We start from the raw sequence: 22,354 nt of genomic DNA on the forward strand, positions 1-22,354 counted from the left end.
TGTCACCACCTTGATTATGACAATACTGACCACTGGGCAAGATGCCCCAATACCACACCTGCTTCCAGGACCCTTCCCAGATGGTACAAGCAGCAGAACACTTGAGAACTGATTGTACCACTTTTACCTAGACAAAGTAAGGTCTGGCTTTTCCATGTCCCTCTTCCACAGGGGGAAAAATACTCTCACCTTATGGCTCTGGCAAAGACTGTTGTTCTGATATTTCTGCCTCTAGTGCTAGGGAGACCTGGGTATGACTAACTTGGTATGGACTTATTGTAATATATTGACCTATAATACTTAATATCTGTATAACTTAAGGACTAAGACTTGTTGTAATAGGACTGCTTGGTAGTTCCCAGCCACTTAGCCCTGAAATAATCACACAGAAATTGTATTAATTAAATCACTTCTTGGCCCATTAGCTCTAGCTTCTTATTGGCTAACTCTTACATATTAATCTAACCCATTTTATATTAATCTGTATATTGCCATGTGGTTATGGCTTAGTGACTAAAGTTCCAGGGTCTGTCTCTAGTGGGGCTAAACGGCTTCTCTCTGACTCTCCCTCCTTTCTCCCAACATTTAGTTTAGTTTTTCCACCTACCTAAGTTCTACCCTATCAGGCCAAGACAGTTCCTTTATCAACCAATGGTATTCACAGCATACACAGGGGAATCCTACAGCATGGACTAGTGCCTGTAATTTTTAATAAATTTGGAAGCTGCTTGGTCTATATTCAGGTATAATTTATCTTTCTTGGATCACTGATAATATTGACAGGTATACTAGATACAACTTTGTCAACTTAGCAGCAAGCAACCAGATTCTTACCCACGGCTATAGCCCTCTTGGTAGCTCATTCTATATATAAAAATCAAGGCTTGATATGGGTCTAAAAAAGGCCTGAGTATATAAAACCTTATAAGCTTTCAGGATCTCCAAAAATGATTTGCGAGGTAAATAAAAGTTATAAAAATTTAAATAAATAATTTAAAATATAAAAAAATGTTTCTGATTATTTTTCTGTCTATGATATAAAAGTTCAGGGTTTATCATTTAATGGAGTTTTGATAAGCTGGTAGAGCAATGACTACTTACTGCTCAGTCACAAGCTCAAGATTTTGAATTTATTTTGGTTGCCATCTAAATCTAAACTTAAAGGTGCTTCTCATCAGAGATTATCTGTTGATGAGCAATGCATGTTTTTGTGTTTCTTTTTAACTACTTCTTCATTAAAGATTCCTAGATCTATCTGTGGTGCACATCAAAGTTTATAATCATACCCATATTTGTGAGATTTGCTACAACTACATTGTGACTTACACATCTCTGACTCAGCCTTTCTTTCATTCCTTTCTTACGTTGATTTTCCATTGATTACTTTTTATTGTTTAGATTTTTAAGCTAATCACAACTGTTTAAGATGAGAAAACTTGACCTACTTCTTCTATAATTTCAAATGCTGAAAATTACTGATGATCCCAAATGCTTTTGCTTTCTCAGATTTTCAGGAAAAAGAAAAGCTTTAGTAAAATTTTGAGGAAGGGTATTTTATAAATTGATGAATCTTTACAAGTATTCTCTGGTCTATACCAACAATATCATTTTCCTTTTACCATGAAAGATTACTCAGTTTTACACTATAAAAGAGATAAAGAAAAAGAAAATAAATAAAGAAAGAAAAAGTAAATTAACAGGCATACTGGCTCCAAAATTACTCAACGTCTGCAATTCCGTATACCCTATGATCTCATCTCTAACACTGCCTAATTTACACTTGACTCAAGAGGTGCTCCGTGGATGCACTGAGAGATGTGCAGTACAGTTTATAACACGGCATCCAAAGGACGTGTTGGGTCTATGACAGCACTCTTGGGGAAATTATCCTTTTATCTTTCACAGTGTTTCTGGTAACAAGGGAAAACCAAGAGGTGGGAAAACAATCAATATTGCCCAGGACTGATAAGTATAAGAAATTGTGTAACTAAGGATTGCTACATTCTTTTCATCTTTTCTGTTTGCAGGTTCAGGTGCTTCGGAACGCTGGGGAGGAAGTGACGCTGACAGTGTCATTTTTAAAAAGGGCACCTGCTTTCCTCAAGCTCCCACTGAATGAAGACTGCGCATGTAAGCATTTGTAGAGTGGAGTGAGGAATCCCAGTACTGTGTTTGTTCTCGTTCCCCCCCCTTCTTTCCAACCAATAGTTGGCATTTTCTTTCATAGAGTACAATGCGATATATTGATACATGCACATGCCATGTAGTCACCAAATAATGCGGAATTAGCTTCTCTTGCAAGTCAAGAGTTTATAATTTCTGTATGTTGAAAATATTCACACATTTGCTTTCTGATAATAATGAACTCTGCCACCTAACTAATTTGTACCCACACTGCTATCCCCTGCATTGCCATTACACCCTGCATCTCACTGTGCTCTGTCTGCATCTTAACATTCTTATTTCTTTGGAATAAATGAATTTTCAGAACATTATTCCATTATTTAAAACAATTTTTTCTTGTTGTTGAGGTTTTTCTTTCTCTCCTTCTCTCTCTCTCTCTCTCTCTCTCTCTCTCTCTCTCTCTCTCTCTCTCTCTCTCTCTCTCTCTCTCTCTGTGTGTATTTGGTGTATCTGTGTGTGCCTGTGCTGTTAATACATGGTGGAACTGAATCCTTTGCCTTAGGATAAGATATTCTTTATTTCTGAAAGTGAATAAAAATTCCATTTCAACTTTTATCTAGTAACAAACATTTTGTTGGTTACATTGGTTTGCTATTGTCGACAAGGCTGTATTTGTACACATACTACTTTGAGCGCATGCTTTCTATCGATGGGATATGCATCCAGAAATGGGATTTCTGCTTATGTGTGCTCTGCTTTATGTTTTAAAAACTAGCTACAGAACCTCCCATGGAAACACTGGCATTTTGCATCCTCACCAACACGGTCAACATATCCTGTCTTTGAACCATCTGCCTTTTTTCTCTTTTGTTTTCAATGATTGTACAGTGATTTGTAGTTCTGGTTTGAACTTCCCTAATCATTAGTAATGACCAGCATCCTCGCACATGTTTTTTCCCATTTGTATCACATGTTACATAGATGTCATTCATATGCTGAGATATTTTTGGACTTGGCTGTGCAAGCTTTGTGCATGTGAGTCATATGTGCCTCTTCCATGTTGAACATGGAAAGTATTTTTTTGAACTTTTTGTGAAATTATGTTCCACCTCTGGCGCTTAAAATCTTTCTCTTTTCTATTCTGCATATACCCATAGATCTTGAAGGGAATTTGATACAGAAATCACATGTAAGAGTTAGCATTCTGAAGCCTTGCATTCTCTGTACATTGGACAGTTGTGGATTTCTGTGTTAATTTCTATCTATTGCAAGATGAAGCTTCCATGATGAGGATTGAGCCATTTTCTAGTTTGTGGGTATCACCATAATTAATTAGGAATTTTCTATTTCTGCTTATCAGAATGATTGCAGGTTTTATCAGAGCCCTTGATATATCCTGCCACAAGTTCTTTATCTCGGCAGTCTCGAGAGTGGGTTTCATTTCATGGAGTAGGACTTCGTTCCAATAAAAAAGAGAGTGGTCACTCTATGCTATTATTGCACAAACGGACATATATTGTCAGGCTTCATAGTTTTATCATAGGATTTATAACTTTAGTAGATACTTTTTCTCTTCTGGTAGTGTATACAGTATTTTCAGAGCTCTGGAGACTAACCAGTAGTGATGAAGCTTCTATCGGAGTATTAGTTACATTTCTCTGTGCTCTATAATGTAATAAAGTGGTGTCTTCAGCAATAAAGGTGTCTTACCATCAAGCTCTAGAGGGTAACCATAGCACTGGAAATAGCCTACAATGTTTGGGGGAGGGTCTATAAGACCTCATTGGTTAACAACTCTAAAATATTTAATGCATTCCTAACACTGAGGATTTTATTTGGTAGCATTTGGTAACTAATGTGGGCATTGTTTTCCTATTATAGAGTAACTATATTTAAACACTTTTTATATACTCTTGTGTATGTGTGTGACTGTATTTTATTGTTTCTGCAGAAGTAGGTTTCTATGTTTCTATTTGACTTTCTCAAAAAATTTAGTGTTAGAGATCCATCCCCCAGTCTATGAACATAGTTGAGCACATGTCCTTGTGGCACAATTGAGAATTCTTTGGGTATATACCCAAAAGTGGTATTACTGGGTCTTGAGGAAGGTCATTTCCTAATTTTCTGAGGAATCACTGACATCAAAAGGAGCTGTACCAGCTTACATTCCTACTAGCAATGCAGGAGTGTTCCCTTTACCCCACAACCTCTCCAGCATAAGTTGTCATCAGTGTTTTTGATCTTGGACATTCTTACAGGTGTAAGATAGTCTCAGAGTTGTTTTGATTTGCATTTCTCCAATGACTAAGGAGGCCGAACATTTCCTTATGTGTCTTTCAGCCATTTTAGAATCCTCAGTTGAGAGTTCTCTGTTTAGGTCTGTACTCCATTTTTTTAAAATCGAATTATTTGTTCTTTTGATGACCCATTTCTTGAGTTCTTTGTATATTTTGGAGATCAGACTTCTGTCTGATGTGTGGTTGGCATACATTTTCAGAATTGAGATATCATACTGTTACATCTTTTTCTTTAGTGAGTATGAAATATCCTTCATCCCTTTTGATTAATTTTGGTTTAAAGTCTATTTTATTAGGCATTAGGATAGTTAAACACACTTACTTGTTAAGTACATTTGATTGGAAAATCTTTTTCTTATCCTTTACTCTGATGTAATATCTATCTTTGATTTTGAGTTGTGTTTCTCATATGAAGTAGAAGGCTGCATCCTGTATTCATTTTTATTCTGTTACCCTATTTCTTTTTATTGGTCAAGATATTGATGCTTATCAATGATCACTGATTGTTTATTCATGTTATTTTGTTGTTTGTTGTGGTGGGAGTGTGTGTGGGGGGTCTACTTGTGTGTATGGGCGTGTGTGTGCATGTGTGTGTACTTGGGCATGCACTTGTGTGCACATTCACATTTTCTCCTTATTTCAATTTTGCTGGTGAAAGACTATCATTGCCTGTATTTGCATGAGTGTACTTAACTTCCTAGGGTTGGAACTTTCTTTTTAGTACCTTCTGTAGGGCAGGATTTGTGAAAAGACATTGTTTAAATTAGACTTTGTCATGAAATGTCTTGTTTTTTAAATTTATGTTGAGTCTAGGCTGGTATTCAGGCCCTTAGAGTCTGGAGTACATTTGCCCAGGCTTTTTAGACTCCATTGAGAAGTCGGGTTTTTTTGGACATAGTTTCTGTGTAGCTTTGGAGCCTGTCCTGGAACTAGCTCTTGTAGATCAGGCTGGTCTTGAACTCACAGAGATCCACCTGCCTCTGCCTTCCAAGTTTTGGGATTAAAGGCATGTGCCACCACTGCCTGGCCCATCAGTTGCGATTCTTTTGAGTTTGCTTTTATATATTACCTGACCTTTTTGCTTTTCAGCTTTTAATATTCTTTGTTCTGTATGTTTAGTGTTTTGATTACTATGTTGTGTGGGGGCTTTCTTTTCTGAGCAATCTATTTGGTATTCTGTAAGCTTCTTCTACCTTTTAAAGCATGTTTGAAAGGAATTTTCTTCTATGATTTTGTCAAATATATTTTCTGGCTTTTTTTTTTTTAGCTTGTATTCTTCTCCTTTTTTCTATTCCTATTATTCTTAACTTTGGTTCTTTCACAGTGTTGCTGATTTTCTAGATGTTTTGTGTTAGAAGTTCTTTAGGTCTAACATTTTCCTTCACAGATGAATCTATTACTTTTATTGTTTCTCTGACACCAGAGATTCTTTTTTCCATCTCTTGATTTTTTTTTTTTTTTTGGTAATTCTTGTGTCTGTAGTTTCTGTGCACTTCTCCAGATTTCCCATTTCCTGTGTTTCCACATTTTGTGTTTTATTTATTGTTTATACTTAGATTTTCATATCTTGAATAATTTCCTTTACTTGTTTGTTTGCTTGCTTATTTGTTTTTTTCTTCATTTTCTTGCCATTCTTGAAGGGACTTGTTGATTTCCTTTAATTTTGTGGCTGTCTTTCCTAACTGCTGGAGATGTGGGCCAGGATATGGTGATGAGGAGAAGAGGAGCAACTGAAGTTATGCTGGGAAAGTGTGGGTGGGGTGGGGGCGGTATTACCTGAGATTCTGGATGCCGGCCTTGTTTCTGGTAGAAGAGGAGGGGTCTGCCAGAGGAGCGGATCATGATATGACCCAGAAGTTAGAATCATTTTTATATACTAAAAGTGATTATGATGTAAAATATTCTACAAATTATTTAATAGAAATTAATTTGGGGATGGGATTTTAATGTTATTTTGTATCACTTAGCTTCTAGAATGAATACAATATTCTTTGTAGTTATTTTTTTTTAAATAAAACTGGCTAGATTCTTGTCATGCTACTTCCCACTAAAGTGAAGATGTTAATTTACTTGTAGTGACTTATTCATCACATTCTCTCAGTATTTGCTTTAGTATCTACTAGCCTTCCTGACACTGCTAATTTGTACTTTTCCTTTTGTTCTAGGTAGTTCTTGCCATATACTTAAATACTATATAACTTTTATATTGTTTTTAATTTTTAATTTTTTGCTTGTTTAATTAAAATTCCTCTTCCACTACATTTTTATGATATAAATATATATCGTTGAATTTTTTTTTTTTGGAAGAAAATTTTTATTTTATTTTATTTTTTTTCTCATGGTTTATTTTTTTTATATTTAAAAATTTCCATCTCCTTCCCTCCTCCTCCCCCCTCCCTCCCCTCCTCCTCCCCCTTCCCTCCCCTCCTTCTCCCCCTTCCCTCCCCTCCCCTCCACCCATACCTCCCCTCTCTAGCCATAATTAAAGGACATCGAGCCTATAAATTTGGGATCCTTGAGAAGATAATAAGAAGGTGAACTCCCAAAAAAAGATATAGTAATCCTCCTGGATATTGAATTTTTAACTAGATTGTTTTGCATAGTGATTAATAATTTTATTTTTTCCTCTATTATATTTTCAAATATAGTCACAGAATTTGGTAGTTGTGTTTTCAAATAGCAGGTATCATTTGATACATTCACATTTAAATATGTAAAAATATTCAACTTAAATGGGTACATTTTAAAATAAGGATATTAAAATGATGCTCTAAAAATAAAAATACGTTAAAAATTTACATGAGGTAGCAAAATACAGTGTCAATTTTTAAAAAGATTTATTATTTTTCTTGTTTTATGTGTGTGGAATTTTGCATGTATATAAGGGCACCATGAGCTTGTAATACTCAGGCTGGCCATAAAATGGTGTCGTCTTCCCTGAAACAGGAGGCACAGGTGGCTTTTAGCTGCCATGTCGGTGCTGAGAACTGAGCCCAGGTCTTCTGCAGGAACAGCATGGACTCTCAACCACTGAGCCATCATTCTAGGTTCTTAACTACAAAATTTTGCTTTTGGAAAATGGAAAAATTTAGTCCAGGCAAGTGACTTCTTAGCTGCAGGAAAATTGTAGAGTTTTTAGTAATTAACCAAAACAAAACAGGTCTTGAATATAACATGTTTATAACTAAAATTTTTCTAAAAAATTAGGTGCTTAAACTTAAATGTGATCTTTAAAAAAATAATTGGTTTGTCCAATACACTAGAAACACCAAAGTAGTAATATATGGCCACAGTGAAGACTCAGAAGAACATGTGTTCAATCCATGACTCTAAGAGTTTCTATACAGTGACAACTTTGAAAGGTGTAAGTCTTTAGTACATTATTTATTGATTTAAATTGATTGAAATCCTTGATTGATCAAATTAATTATTAATTAAATTTAAAAAATGTGTTACTAGATTCTCATAATGCTTAAATACATTTTTGCCTTGTAATGTCATAAAATTAAAGAGATTTTATGAGGATTTTTGAATGCATACTGAGAACATATGTAAAATTCCAGTTTCCACTGATAGAAACAAAGCACAAAATAGAACTCTGAAGACCAACAAAACATTTAAATATTTAAAATCTGGTTAGAGATAGCAGAGAAATGGCTCAGCAGTTAACAACACTGACTCCTCTTGAGAGACACACATTTTATTCCTAGCACCCTATTGTGGCTCACAACCATTTTTAATTCCAGTTCTAAAAGGTCTTCGTCCCTCCTCTGCCTTCTCATAGAATGAGGGACAGGATAAATAATACAATATCTTTAAGAAACTGAAGTGTTTCTGAGATTCAATGTAGTCTCCCCCCCCCCCCCTCGTACCACACCTGTGGTCACTTGCCAAGTTCTGGCATTGGTGTAAGTCAAATTTCTTTGTGTTTCATTTCCCAATTTTATATCATTATTGAAAATAATTATACACAGTCATTTTGGCACAGCATGACATTGTAACCTGTAAGATGTTGTGGTTTTGTCTCCTGCAGGTGCTCCAAGTGACCAAAGCAGTGGTACCTCTTCTCCTCTTTGTGACAGTGGCTTGCATCTCAACTACCATCCAAACAACACAGTAAGACAGCTGGATACACTTGAGACTAATAAGGATGAGCTAAGAGCAGAATATACCTGTATTTGTGGTTTGGTAACACCATTATTGAGTCTGAGTTTTCTGAAAAAGCTGTACTTCTTGGTGACATCAATATGATTTAAGTGGTAAGATGAGCCAGAAGGAAAAACAAACAGCCAGGTTTTTCTGTGTGACATTTTAAAATCAGGTGTGTCTTGTTAAATCCTCTGTAAGTGCTGGAGACTTGACTAGGCAAGAAGAGTAATAGAATCATATATTATTTCAGAGATTTGCATGTCATATAGAATTTCAGGAACTACATGATTTAACAGGATTTTTGACTTTTATTTTGATACCAGTTAGGTAAATATTTCCATCATTTGTTATTTTTTGTGTGATCTTTAACCATATCATGAAACTACTACAAGTAGAGAAAATTTTAGCATATAAATTATGATAAGGAACATCGAATGTCAAACTGTGCGTTCAATAAAACATGCATTTAACACTCTAGTTTTATTGAATTTAATAAAATTTTAGTGGTGATTTTCCACATTTGTTTTTGAATAAATTAGCTATCTTTATTAAATGCTTCTGAAATTTCTTATTTTAGTATTCAAAACACATGTTATAAAGAAGAGAAAACTAGTCACTCTGATTACATGTAGATTTAAATATGAACTAGCTTTGCTGACCTTCAGTACATATTAATTTTTCTGATCTCCAAGAAAGCACTATTCATCCAATATTAAAAAGCATTCATTTAATTAAGGAATTTTATTTCAAAAGACAGCTTCTGAAAATTTACAAGTCCAAACAAATTTTGTTGTTCCTGATTACACTGACCTTATTCCATAGCTAGATGACATAGGTTTCCCAGGTTAATTACCATATTTATTTATTCATTTAGTTTGTAATGAGAAACATTTTTATAACTTGTTGTATAGCATGAAAGAAAATATTTTCCAGTTTTTATTACTATATATTATTTGTCAACAGTAAGGAGTTTCATTATAATGTTTCCATACATGTATATGACATTCCATGGTCACACACACACACACACATACATATCTCTTCTATCTATCTATCTATCTATCTATCTATCTATCTATCTATCTATCTATCTATCTATCTATCATCTATCTATCTATCTATCATCTATCTATCTATCTATCTATCTATCTATCTATCTATCTATCTATCTATCGATCTACCTATCTGGGACTCTATAACATTATCCTGTTCTCCACTGATTTTTATTATTATATATTTATAATCTTTTATCTTTTTACCTTTCCCACCCCAGATGCTATATATGAGAAAAATGTACTTTTCATGTTGTGTGATACCAGATAAAACCCAAAATACTGATCTTCTAATGTTACCAGGATCTGAGTGATTTAAAACTCTGGTTTTCAAGTGAGCAAAATAGTTACACGCAAAGAAGCAGTGATCTAATCAATACAAATAACAAATGTCTTACATTGTCCAATCAACATGTGTGTGTGTGTGTGTGTGTGTGTGTGTCTGTCTGTCTGTCTGTCTGTCTGTCTGTCTGTCTGTCTGTCTGTCTGTGTTACTTGGTTGGATCCAGGGCTTCTTGTATGTTAGGCAGGTAATAAGTGATATTACACTGAGTTCCCCTGACCCCATTTGTTAACACATAGACACAAGCACACACATGCACACATGCACATACACGCACACACGCACGCACACACACACACACACACACTTTTATAAATTGTTGCTCAGCAGTTTCCTTGGTGCCCATTATCCTCAATTACTGTGCTTATGCTGGTATGTGAACAGCTGTGTCCTTTCATAGCCGATGGCTCCTTTCAAGTGTTTCCCTGAGAGTCACAGGCCCCGAAGTGAGTTCAGATATTCTGTGTGATTTGAGTAGGGGAAGGAACAAGAATGGCCTTCTCTAGATGATCAGCAGAGGAGATGGAACAAAGCCTATGCTTCCTCCAGTCTTTCAGGTTTCCTCTGAGATTCCCCATTAGTCATGTTCAGAAGACAGAAAAACCACCTCATCTACTTCAGCCCTGGAGAAAGGTGTTTGTGCATGTTCTTAATGTAGATTTTGTCTGAAGTTCTTTATCTCCTCTGCAGTAATGGGAAGTAGGGAAGTCAGGATGAAAAGCTTAAGGGAAGGAATTGTTATGGTTTGTTTTCTACTTATTGCATTGCTTTATATAAAAATAACACTATCATTCTTTAGAAACCTATAATTAAGACATAGTAATTACATAGTAATAATTACAGATTATTACTAAATCTGCAGGCTCGCTATTTTCATCAGAGACAGTTGTATAGAATTCTGAATACAACATGACATATCCATTCCATGCTACCATAGGTTCATTCATAATGTATTATTATTTTTAGCATTAATGTTGAAATAGATTGTTACATTGATAGATGTATTTTAGTGTAATGAAAATCTATAATGGTGATATAAAGAATAATCAATATACAAATTCAAGCAAAACATATTATAATGAGGAACTATTGGTGTATTTCCATCAAATGAAGTCTTGCTGAAATGTATAGAGGCACTTAATGGGGTTTTACAGGAAGTACTTAATTGTGGTTTCTGGCCTCTTTAATATAAAGAATGAAAGAACTAGGGAGGTGTGAAGACTCTGAACATGGATGTAGTTGAGATCTGAAAGCTGGAAGACTATAAAGCAAAGGTGGCTCTGCTCCTCTTGGTGCATCTGCTGATTCTGTCTTCTGACCTGAGTGCAATTGGTTCAGAGAAGTTTCCCCTCCATGCTCTGGATAAGCTTCAGTACAAGAGGAGAGACTAGAAACTCTCCCTACTCACAAATTTACAATTATCTTAACTATTGTTTAATAACAAAGAAATTATATGGAACTGCATTTTGAACACCTATTTTTTTTTTTCAGAACAGGGTTTCTCTTTGTTACAGTCCTAGCTGCCATGGAATTAGCTCTTGTAGACCAGGTTAGCCTTGAACTCACAAAGATCCTCCTGCATCTGCCTCCCAAGTGCTGGGATAAAGGCATATGCCACCACCACCCAGACCCAATATCTATGATTTTAATCAAATTTTGAGTAATTGGATATTGTTTTGCTGAACTATCATTTCTTTATTTTAGAAAGGCACTTTAAAAATCAGGAGAAATCAAGCCTTAAATATAAAATTTCGGTTTTTAATGACTACTCCTACATGGACAAAATGTCACTGATTTCAAGTACACATATATCTCTTCTATTACTGAAGCTGAGTTGCTTGATCCAAATCTTGTTCCTTATTATTTTTTTTCTGGAGGTGAAGTTGATTAGGAAATTCTTTCCTAATCAATGGAAAATGACACTCAGATAGTCAGATAATACACTTTAAAAACACATTCCTTATCTTTACACCTAGAGTCAGCTTTTTATGCCAACTTATTTTATAAAATATTTGGACTGGCATTTTATCCCACATGCGATTCTTTTTTGGCAATTTTGTTGTTTTTCAAAGCCATTGTGTGATGTGTATTAAATGTTGGAGAATATTCTGTTGTAAAACATGAAGTATGTAAATGCTACCTCTTCCATACACCTGGTTAATATTTGAAGAAAACAATATTCTTGACATTGTTGAGTAAGTCTGAGAAATACACTTCTCAAGACCATTTAATTATTGTTATAGGCCACAATATATGTTGCCATAAATAACTGTTAGCAAAAGAAGCCTTGAAATCTGTATCTTATCTTCATGATCAAAATAAGAATTATTTTTAATGGTGTTAAATATTCATCTGTGAATATGATTTATAGTAGCATCTATATCAGGATAAATTATTCTAAAAGTTGAAGTTGGGCATATTTCATAGACTTTACAAAGAAGTATAAAAAGAAAAAAATGACTTTTTCCATATTAATTTATGAAGGTATTAAAATGCAATGAAAATATATTTTCAGATCTATTACTCCTAACAGTGTTATGTAAATATCATACCCACTTATGGCTGTCATTGTCCTTGATATCACATTGCCCCAATCCTTTAATATTCTCTCATATATTCTCTTATGTATTCATAGAAAATGATAACCAAATGGAGAAATTCATATTCACAGAATATGAAAAATCACTGTTAATAAACTACCGAATAAATTGCTAATATATCAAATAACCAACAAAAAAATCTGAACTATTCTTTTTATTATTTCATATCTGCTTAGAACTGTGAGATGTGTTGTGATAGGTGTTTTTACTGTGGAATCAAAGAAGTGTTAGTTGTAATGAATCAGTCATCCCTGCCTGTCACAGGTTGGATGACTTAGCAAATGAATTTGTTATAGATGCCCATCTACGTAGAATCCTCTCCTGATGAGTGATTGACTACCATGACATACAACATAAATAATCATTCCTATTACCTGTCTCAGCAACCCTGAAATTTGGCAGGAGGACAGCAGATGGAAGGACCTGATTAACTGGGAAGCTTTGTGCATCTGCCTCGACTATGCTTCAAATGATGACTGTTTCCCCATGTTTCTCCTTTAAATAAAATGATTTATTGCTGCTGCTGAACACAGTCTTGTATTCACTCAGTAACATGCGCATATCTTTATCTTGAAAAAACATTACAAAGTACTTAATGAACCAGAGATAATAGTATAGATGATGATAATAAGCAGCATGTGAGCAGTATTATTGTGAGACTGTAGAAGTGCTTTTCCTATAAACCTCATACTTATAAATAGCTTGGCCACTTAATGATTTTTTTAGATAAAATATAATTGCATAGTTTTTCCTCGTCCCTTTACTCACTCCAGTCTTTCCCATGTCAACCCTTGCCACCTCTCAAATTCATAGTTTTTTTTCCTATGTTACACAAACACAGAGAGACAGACAGACAGACAGGCAGACCACACACACACACACACACACACACACACACACACACACACACACACACACACAGAAAGACACAGAGAGAGACAGAAAGAAATGCATACATGTATATACTCAACCTCATGAGTATGTTTAGTGCTACATGTATAATTATAATTTCAGGGCTGACCACTGGATACTAGCAAACCAAATAAGTAGCTCATCCCTAGGGCAGATTAAGTATCCCACTTTCAGAATTTCTTAGTTATGTCTATTTCTTTTTCTATGATCGGGTACTGGAAGATATTCCCCTCTGACATTAGCTTATCTGCTGGTACTGTCATGGTTCAGGTTGTGACTAGGCAGCCATATTCCCAGTCTCATTAGTGAAGGCTCCATATCATTTCTAGATATGCAGACTCCCAGGTCTTTTGCTCTTGCAATCTTACTCCCTCTTCTTAGACGGACTCCAATCCTTAGGTGGAAGAGTTGTGTTCACTGGAATTGTGCATCCCAAAATTATGTTTTGGCCAGTTGTTGTTGTCTGTAATGATTTTCCTGCAAGAAGATTCTTTGAAAAGATTGAGAGTGGCACCTGCTTATAAGGAAACATTTAGAATGCAGCTAAGAATTGTGCTCATTTAATGAAGTGAAAACGTTATGTTCTCCTCTTAGATCCATAGCCTTACTAGCCACAAGTTTTAGCTAGATTTCAAGAATTAGGTGTGATTTTGTTCTAATTAAGTAGACCTTAAATTCTATTAAGCAGCTTATGATTATAATCAAGAAATGAGTTCCGCAATTGCACCCTTAGGGGTAGCTTTCCATTCTGTTCATTATTGCGGTTAGTAGGTGTCTCAGTTGTATAGGAGTGACTGTTGGTTTCTTTCCTTCATTGAAAGCTTATTGCCATAATTTGAATTTTTAATATGGGGGTGCCAAGTGAATTCTAAACAATACAGCCTGCTGTTGTTTCCCCTACTTGCCTACCGGAGGTGAAATATAAGTCCTTCTTACTGTAGACACTGTGTACCTCTGACACAGACTTAAAAGACATGAGCTGTATCTGACCAGCAAACATCCTTTCCCTTCTGAGTTCTAGATTTAATGATACCAGAAAGGTCTATTGGTTATACAATATCAAGCGGTCGTTCCTGAGAACATATGCACTCTAGAAAGATTACATGAACTGAGCAGATTGCATGTATGTATTTAAGAATGCACAAACACAATGTAATAAAGAAAAAGATGGCATGAATTGAATGAGAGAAAGATGAAGAGTACACTGGAGAGTTTGAAGGGAATTAAAGAAAAATGGAAATTATATATAGTCTCAAAAATTAATAAAAAGGTATTTTAAAAATCCCCAACCAAACCAGAGACACATATAATATTAAAGGAACAATTATATCCTTGGTATGACAAGAGAGTGATGTAAAAGAACCGAAACTTTTTGAAACTAAATGAAAACAGTGTTCAGGACTCCCTAGAGCAGGACTCCCTAGAGCAGTGTTCAGGACGCCCTAGAGCAGGGCGTTATAGATTCTCTTGCAGGAGTGTTCGATCATTCAGAAATATGTTCAGTGTGTGTTTACACGTTGGCATTTAAAAGATATTTGTGAATATGATCGTGTTTGGACACTTGCAGGCACTCAAAACTCTTGGCCAATTGAACAAATGACTTCATCTTCCAAGAGGTTTTGTTGCATCCCCATGGTAGTAATTTTTCCAGTTTCTTCCATTCTTGAACAGATTCCACTGTTACAGTCATGTTTTCTTCCTCTTCACCCATAATTTTCAGGTATTTTCTCGGTCTTTCCTAGCCTCCTTACAGAGCTCTGTTAACAATGACATTTTGAAGTAGAATTCTGGGCCCAAGAGTGGGGGATTACTTAGGCTTATCAAACTATTGAAAACAATTGAAAAAATCAACATCCCCCAGTGATGAGTCTGGGAGCACAGGGACGCACAGACCTTCTGAACGTGTCACTCTTTTCAGGATACACTTTCCTGCTCTTCGTGGCCCACATCTCCAGGCCTGCGGTGGGAGAAGCGGTGGTGTGACCTCAGGCTCATTCCCCTACTGCATGCCCGCTTCTCCCAGTACCTGCCCGGAACTGACCTGAGTCGGTGAGTCTGCTTACAAGTTCTAATCTCTGATTGAAAAGGGTCAATGCTCAAACGTTCAGCATAATGTGCCATGTCATTCTTATTATACCATATTTCTGAAAGTACAAGAGAGTTGTACAGGAATTCTCTCGCATTGTAGACCATGGTAAATATTGAATCCAAGACAGTGGAAGGCCTGTTTCTGTCATAGCCAGAAAATTGGCATTGATAACACCTGCATTCCATTTTTACTTTGGATGAGTGTCTTACCTCTATGATTTTATTGTGGAATTTGGTTTAAGCTGTAACACACTCATTTATGCTGTGTAATGCTTGTTTAATGATGCTAAGATGTGTTTCATTCTTTTATGTTGCATTTGCTTAACTGTGAAGTTGTGCTGCTTTGCCTATCTAAAACAATTGATTGGTTTGAATGGACAGTAACTGTACAGGAGAATAGGCAAGGCTTAGGCAGAGAAAATAGAGGAATAACAAGAAGGGGGACAGGAGCAATAAAAGAGGAGAGAAGGACGGCAGGGGCCAGACACAAAGGCACACAGCTAGCCACAGAGAAAGAAGTAAAGAAAGGTATAGAGAGTAGAGTCAGGTAAAAGCCCAGAGGCTAAAGGTAGATGGGTAGATGGGATAATTTAAGTTAAGAAAAGCTGACTGGAAACAAGCCAAGCTAAGGTGGGGCGCTCATAAGTAAGGATTAGCCTCCATGTATTTATTTGGGAGCTGGGTGGAGAGCCCCCAAATAACAAATAGTAAAATTTCAACAACATGGGATGATATAGACTGTGCATGTTCCTTCATGTAAAATCACAATTGAGATCCTAAACATCTCCCTCATCTATGAATCCATTGTGGTCCTTCATGATACACTTGAATACCTTTGCCCTACCACCTTTGCTGTTTGTAAGCCTCAGCAATTACAAATCTATTCTTTCTCTCTATTATTTCATCATTTTGATGACATTTTGTTAATGGAGTCATTTAACACGAAGGCTTATTAGATTCAATATTGCTTAGTAGAATTGGTGGCTTCCCTTTTCAACTCTTTATACCCCACTATTTCTTTTCCTTTTCAAAGTAGTTTAATCATTTATTTAAAAAAGCAATGACCATTTTTAAGACATTAAGTTTTATGATAACTGGTAAAAAGCACAAATGGTATGAATACTGGCACAGAGATTTGATAGACGGTAATTTCTTTGGAAAGCATTGGCTGGGAGTTTTCTAAGAGCCCGGTGAATCTTTCTAGCACCAGTCTGTCCATGTCCCTTCTTACTACAGGTTCGAGAGCGTGCCAGTTGCTTCATCCTCCCAGGGGATGTGATGACATGCCTTCTGATAATGCACATTCTAGAGATGTTGACCAGCTTTTGATTATATTTGCCAACTAAAAATTTTACTTTGATGAAACATCTGGTTACGTCTTTAGTCCATTCTGTAATTTCTAAATTTATTATTTTTAGTGTTTACAACTGTGAGCCCTACACATGGTCAAGGACTTTGAGTCCTTTCTCTCAATAAGCTAATTGTTAATTTATTTTATATTTTCCTAATTCTTAGGTAGTCATTTGGACTTCTTTATTTTCTCTATTATAGTTTGCTGCATAATATAATACATATATTCATTTATTGTTTTGATTTGACCCAAACTTCACACTTGCATGACTGCTTAGCATAATATAATACATTGATTTCACTTTTTCTGGAAAAATTATAAGTTTAGAACATTGAACATTTTGGGCTTCCTTGTCTATTCAACATTTGGTAAAATTTTAATGATATTTATCACAGTTCTCAAGACATATTATTGCTTTCATAAGTCTGTCTATTTAACATACCCTTGTAATCTATCTAATTTTCCTTCTTTCTTCACTGAATCCTGAACTTTGTACTTAAGAATTCTCCTGATATTTTTTATTAAGACCTGTTTTTTAAGAGTGGTCATTTGCTTCATTTGGTTACTTTAAAAATAGAGTTTTCTTACATAAATGTTTGCACATTTTCTATCAAGCAATTTCTATCAAAAAGAATTCAGAGATTCCAAATAGCCTTATAATTTTAGTATCATGCTGCCTAAGCCCAATAAGTTAAAGCTACTGAATTAATTATACTTTTTAGCATTGCAGTAAAATAGGTTAGAAACAAAACATTATTCACAATAGATTACCATAGTAATTCATATCCAACAGTTAACCTAACACTTGTTCTCTCAGTAAAGGCTAATTGAAATCCTCTTTCCATGGAGCTCACAGGCCATGATGCAGAAATGGGAAGTCCATTTATCCTGTGAGAAAACAAAACAAGTAACTGTACACCATGAACATAGATGTTTGTTGTGGCGACTGTACACACAAGATATCACTTTGTGGTTGTCACATATATATATATATATGTATATGTATACACATATTATATCATATAAAAATATATATAAATATATATATATACATATGGGTTTTTTGAGACAGGGTTTCTCTGTAGCTTTGGGACCTGTCCTGGAACTAGTTCTTGTAGACCAGGCTGGCCTTGAACTCACATAGATCTGCCTTCCTCTGCCTCCTCAGTGCTGGGATTAAAGGTGAATGCCTACACCACCTGGAAAATATATATTTTATAATATATTATATAAACAATTTGTAAATTATAAATATATTATAGTTTATATGATCATATATTTTATTAATCTATGTGTACGTTCATATTATATTTAAATTTAAGTGATGTAAAGCTTCTCAGATTGCATTGCAGGTCAAGTTGTTTCCCTGTCATTTACTGTTGTGTTGATATGAACAGACATATCATAGTGTTATTTCTGTTAGGAATAGTAAAACATGTGTTTATTATGTGCTAAATATCCTGATTCACAAGTATCATCTTTAAAATCTGAAACATGTCAGAGTATCACATACCATGGTCAAGGGTATTCAATTAGAAAGCAGAGTCCCTGGGAACACCTGATGGTCTCTCCCCTTGTTCAGTCCTTATTGTCATTATGTGAAAAATAGAAACGTGTATCACCATGTGTACTTGAAAATGTCATATTTATATTGCTGGAAACATAGGTAAATATTTTTCCAGAGTTTCACAACTGCCCATGCAAATAATAACTCTCTCTAGGCTGTGTTGATCTTTGTATTCTGAATTTTTAGCATATTTTATTGAGTTTTAATGAATCAGAAATTTATTGCTTTATTATTATGCAGGAATATCATTTATTCTATTCTATTTAAACTCTGAGAGTTAGGAATATTGAATGAAATTTATCAACACTCATGCTATGATGAATATCCCAAGTTTATATTTTCTCATATGAGTTTGTTTTATATCCTGACCACAGCTTCTCCTCCAGCTATCCCTTTCTGATATTCTCTCCCCCATCTCTCCTGACCCCCATCTACTCCTCCTTTGTTTCTGTTCAGAGGGGGGCAGGCCTCCCATGAGTACCAGCAAAGCATGCAATATCAAGTTGCAGTAAAAACCACCAGTTTTTCCTGAACACTGTCTATCTGGCATCAAGTGCCATTGGTAATTGGACATTAGGCTTTAAATGTTGGCTTAAGATATATCAAATCATTAGGGCTTGGTCTAAGAATTTAGAGTCTGATTATTAAACTGAGAGAAGTTTTTTAATCTAAATTTTATGGTTTATTGAATTATAATAACAAGCAATTAAATTACAATTAATTGCTCTTAATAAGGTCTATATTTTTCAGTTTTACTCTTTAGTTTTCTTCTTTTTTTATTTAATATGGTTTATTTTTTTTTTTCGAGACAGGGTTTCTCTGCAGCTTTTTTTTTTTTTTTTTAGAGCCTGTCCTGGAACTAGCTCTTGTAGACCAGGCTGGCCTCGAACTCACAGAGATCCACCTGCCTCTGCCTCCCGAGTGCTGGGATTAAAGGCGTGCGCCACCACCGCCCGGCTGGTTTATTTTTTATATTTAAAGGAAACTGAGAGAAGATTTATATTTTGCTTTTGACTTTTGTTTTTACAGACTGATGTTCATCATCACTAGCAACTAAAGAAACTCAAATCAAAATAGCGTTTTTCAGCTTACTCCAACCAGAATGGTAAAAAACCAATGTAAAAACTGACCAGAGATGCTGGAGGGGATGTTGGAGAAAAAAGAAACTCACTCACTTTTAGTGATATTGCAAAGTGTAAAAGTTACTATGAAAGCCAGTGTGGAGAATTCTCAGAAAACCTAAAAGTTCACCTACCATATGACCCTGACATATCTCTTCTTGGAACATGCCCAAAGGACTGGACTTTCTGTTCGACAGATACTTTTTCAGCCATGTTCATTGCTGCTATTCACAATAACTAGGGAATGGAAACAACCCAATACTCTACAAATAATAAACAGGCAATGAGAATATGTTATATATACGCTATGGAATACTTTTCAGCAGTTAAAAAATTGAAATCACAAACCAAGCAGGTCAAAGATGGAACCAAAAATGTTCACAATGAGTGAAGCAACCCAGACTCAGAAAGACAAATGTAGCATGCTCTCCCTTACTCGGCGTTCATAGCTCCAAATCTTCAGTTGTGAGTTCCTAGCCTGGAGTAGCTGCACAAGTTGCAAAAGGAAAATAGGCAATTGCTAAGGTAGAGCAGTTGGATAGCAAAAGACAGAAGAATGGCAGAAAACAAGCAATCTCATAAGAGAAATGTGAAGTGGGGTTTTCCTTAGGAAAGTGGGGAAGGAGCTAAACACAGAAGAAGGTATGAAGATGGTGAAGCGGAATAGCAGGATAGTAGATGTTTGATAGGAAGTGTGGTAGTAGGGTCCAGTGTATTTTTCTAGGCACCTTGGTCAAATATTACGTTGCTGGCATTACATGTGTTCATATTTTTGTCTTTAATTTTGTTCCACTGGTCGAGATTTTTGTTTCCTGCCAACACCGTATTGTTTTTATTATTATGGTTCTGTAATATATATTAAGATCCAGAGAAGTAACAGCACCAGCGTTTTGTTATTGTTTTGTTTTTGTTTGTTTTGTACTGTTCAAGATTGTTGGAGGTGTTCCGTATCTTTTGTTGTTCCATGTGAATTTAAACATAGTTTTTTCCTTTATGTGAGGAATGAGGTGGGACTCCTGGGCGGTGGTGGTGAACACATTTAATTCCAGCATTTGGGAGGCAGAGGCAGGTGGATCCCCGAGTTCAAGGGCAGCCTGGTCTAGAGAGAGTTCCAGGACAGCCAGGGCTATACAGAGAATACCTGTCTCAACAATAAACAAATGAACAACAACAACAACAACAACAACAACCATGAAGAGACAGCGATGTTGTTGGGAATTTCATTGAATCTGTAAATAGGATTTGAGAGAGTGACCATTTTCCAATGTTAATTTTTCAATCCATAAATATGGAATGGCTTCTCATTTTCTAGTGTCTTTATCTCTTTCATTAGAAGTTTAAAAGTTTCATTGTAGAGGTCCTTTACTTTTTTGTTAATTTTCTTTGAGGTTATAATTAATGGAAGTGTGTCCATGATCTCCTTCTCAGTGTGATTGTTGTTGATGTATCAAAACACTATTAATTTGTGCAAGTGCAAGATGATTCTACATCCTGCCACATTGCTAAATTTGTTCATAGTTTTGAGCAGAAATTTTTGGACCACTAATGTATAGCATACTATCTGCAAATTGAGCATAGTTTGCTTCTTTCCCTATTTACATCTTTTCTATATTCTTATCTTGCTTTATCATCAAATATTTCACACATACCTTTTTTTTTCTGAGACAGGGTTTCTCTTTAGCTTTGGAGCCTGTCCTAGAACCAGCTCTTGTAGCTCAGGCTGGCATCAAACTCACAGAGATCCACCTGCCTCTGCCTCCTGAGTGCTGGGATTAAAGGCGTGCGCCACCATCACCTGGTTTTCACACATACTTTTGAAAAAGAATGAGGATAGCAAATAACCCTGTTTTGTTCCTGACTACAGTTGGATTTTTCAACCTTTTCTCCATTTGTAATGATACTGGATGTAGGTTTCTTGTATATAGCTTTTATTATGATAAGGTATATCCCATCCAACCTTACGTTCTCTAAAACTTTTATCACAAAGACATGATGGAATTTTGTTAATGACTTTTACTGTATCTATTGAGATGATAATACAAATTTTGTCATTAAGTTCATTTAAGTGATTTTTTTACATTTATTTACATATGTATGTTTAACCATACCTACATTTCAGGAACAAAGCCAACTTGGTCACAATGTATATCTGTGTGATATATGTCTGTGTTCAGTTTGCAAATATTTTATTCAGTGTTTTTTTATTCTAGTTCTTTAGAAATATTAGCTTATAGTTATTCTTTTTGTTGTTGTTGTGTCTTTACCTGATTTGCTATTTGAATGATTCTGGCTTCAAAGAGTGTTCCTTCTGTTCCTATTTTTAAAATACTCTAAGAAGGACTGAGTGTTGTAAGGGAGAGGGCTGATTGTTCGTCCCGGCCATCCCGAAGTAAACACACAGAAATTGTTTGAAATGAAAACACTGCTTGGCCCATTTGCTCTAGCTTCTTATTGGCTAGCTCTCACATCTTGATTTAACCCATTTCTATTAATCTGTATATCGCCACGTGGCAGTGGCTCACCAGAAAAGATTTAGCATATTTGACTCTGGCAGCTCCATGGCGGCTCTCTCTCACTCTGTTTTTTTTTTTTTTTTTTTTTTTTTTGCATTTAGTTTTGTCTTCTCTGCCTACCTAAGTTTTGCTTTATAAGGCCAAAGCAGTTTCATTATTCATTAACCAATGAAAGCAACACACAGACAGGAGGACCTCCTACACCAGCTGAGAATAGCTCTTCCTTGAATGTTTGGA

General features: G+C 35.5%; 1 protein-coding gene across 1 annotated transcript in view; it reads left to right on the forward strand.

Moving 5' to 3' along the window:
• Sntg1 (syntrophin gamma 1) overlaps positions 1-22,354 on the forward strand; it is a 150,228-nt gene that overhangs the window by 45,780 nt on the left and 82,094 nt on the right. Inside the window, exons 7-9 of the mRNA XM_042055960.1 lie at positions 2,028-2,130; positions 8,455-8,537; positions 15,396-15,526. Of these exons, the coding sequence (XP_041911894.1) occupies positions 2,028-2,130; positions 8,455-8,537; positions 15,396-15,526 (317 nt within the window). The remainder of the gene's footprint in view (positions 1-2,027; positions 2,131-8,454; positions 8,538-15,395; positions 15,527-22,354) is intronic.

The sequence above is a fragment of the Arvicola amphibius genome, chromosome 11 (genome assembly GCF_903992535.2).
Source record: "Arvicola amphibius chromosome 11, mArvAmp1.2, whole genome shotgun sequence".
Classification (NCBI taxonomy): Eukaryota; Metazoa; Chordata; class Mammalia; order Rodentia; family Cricetidae; genus Arvicola; species Arvicola amphibius.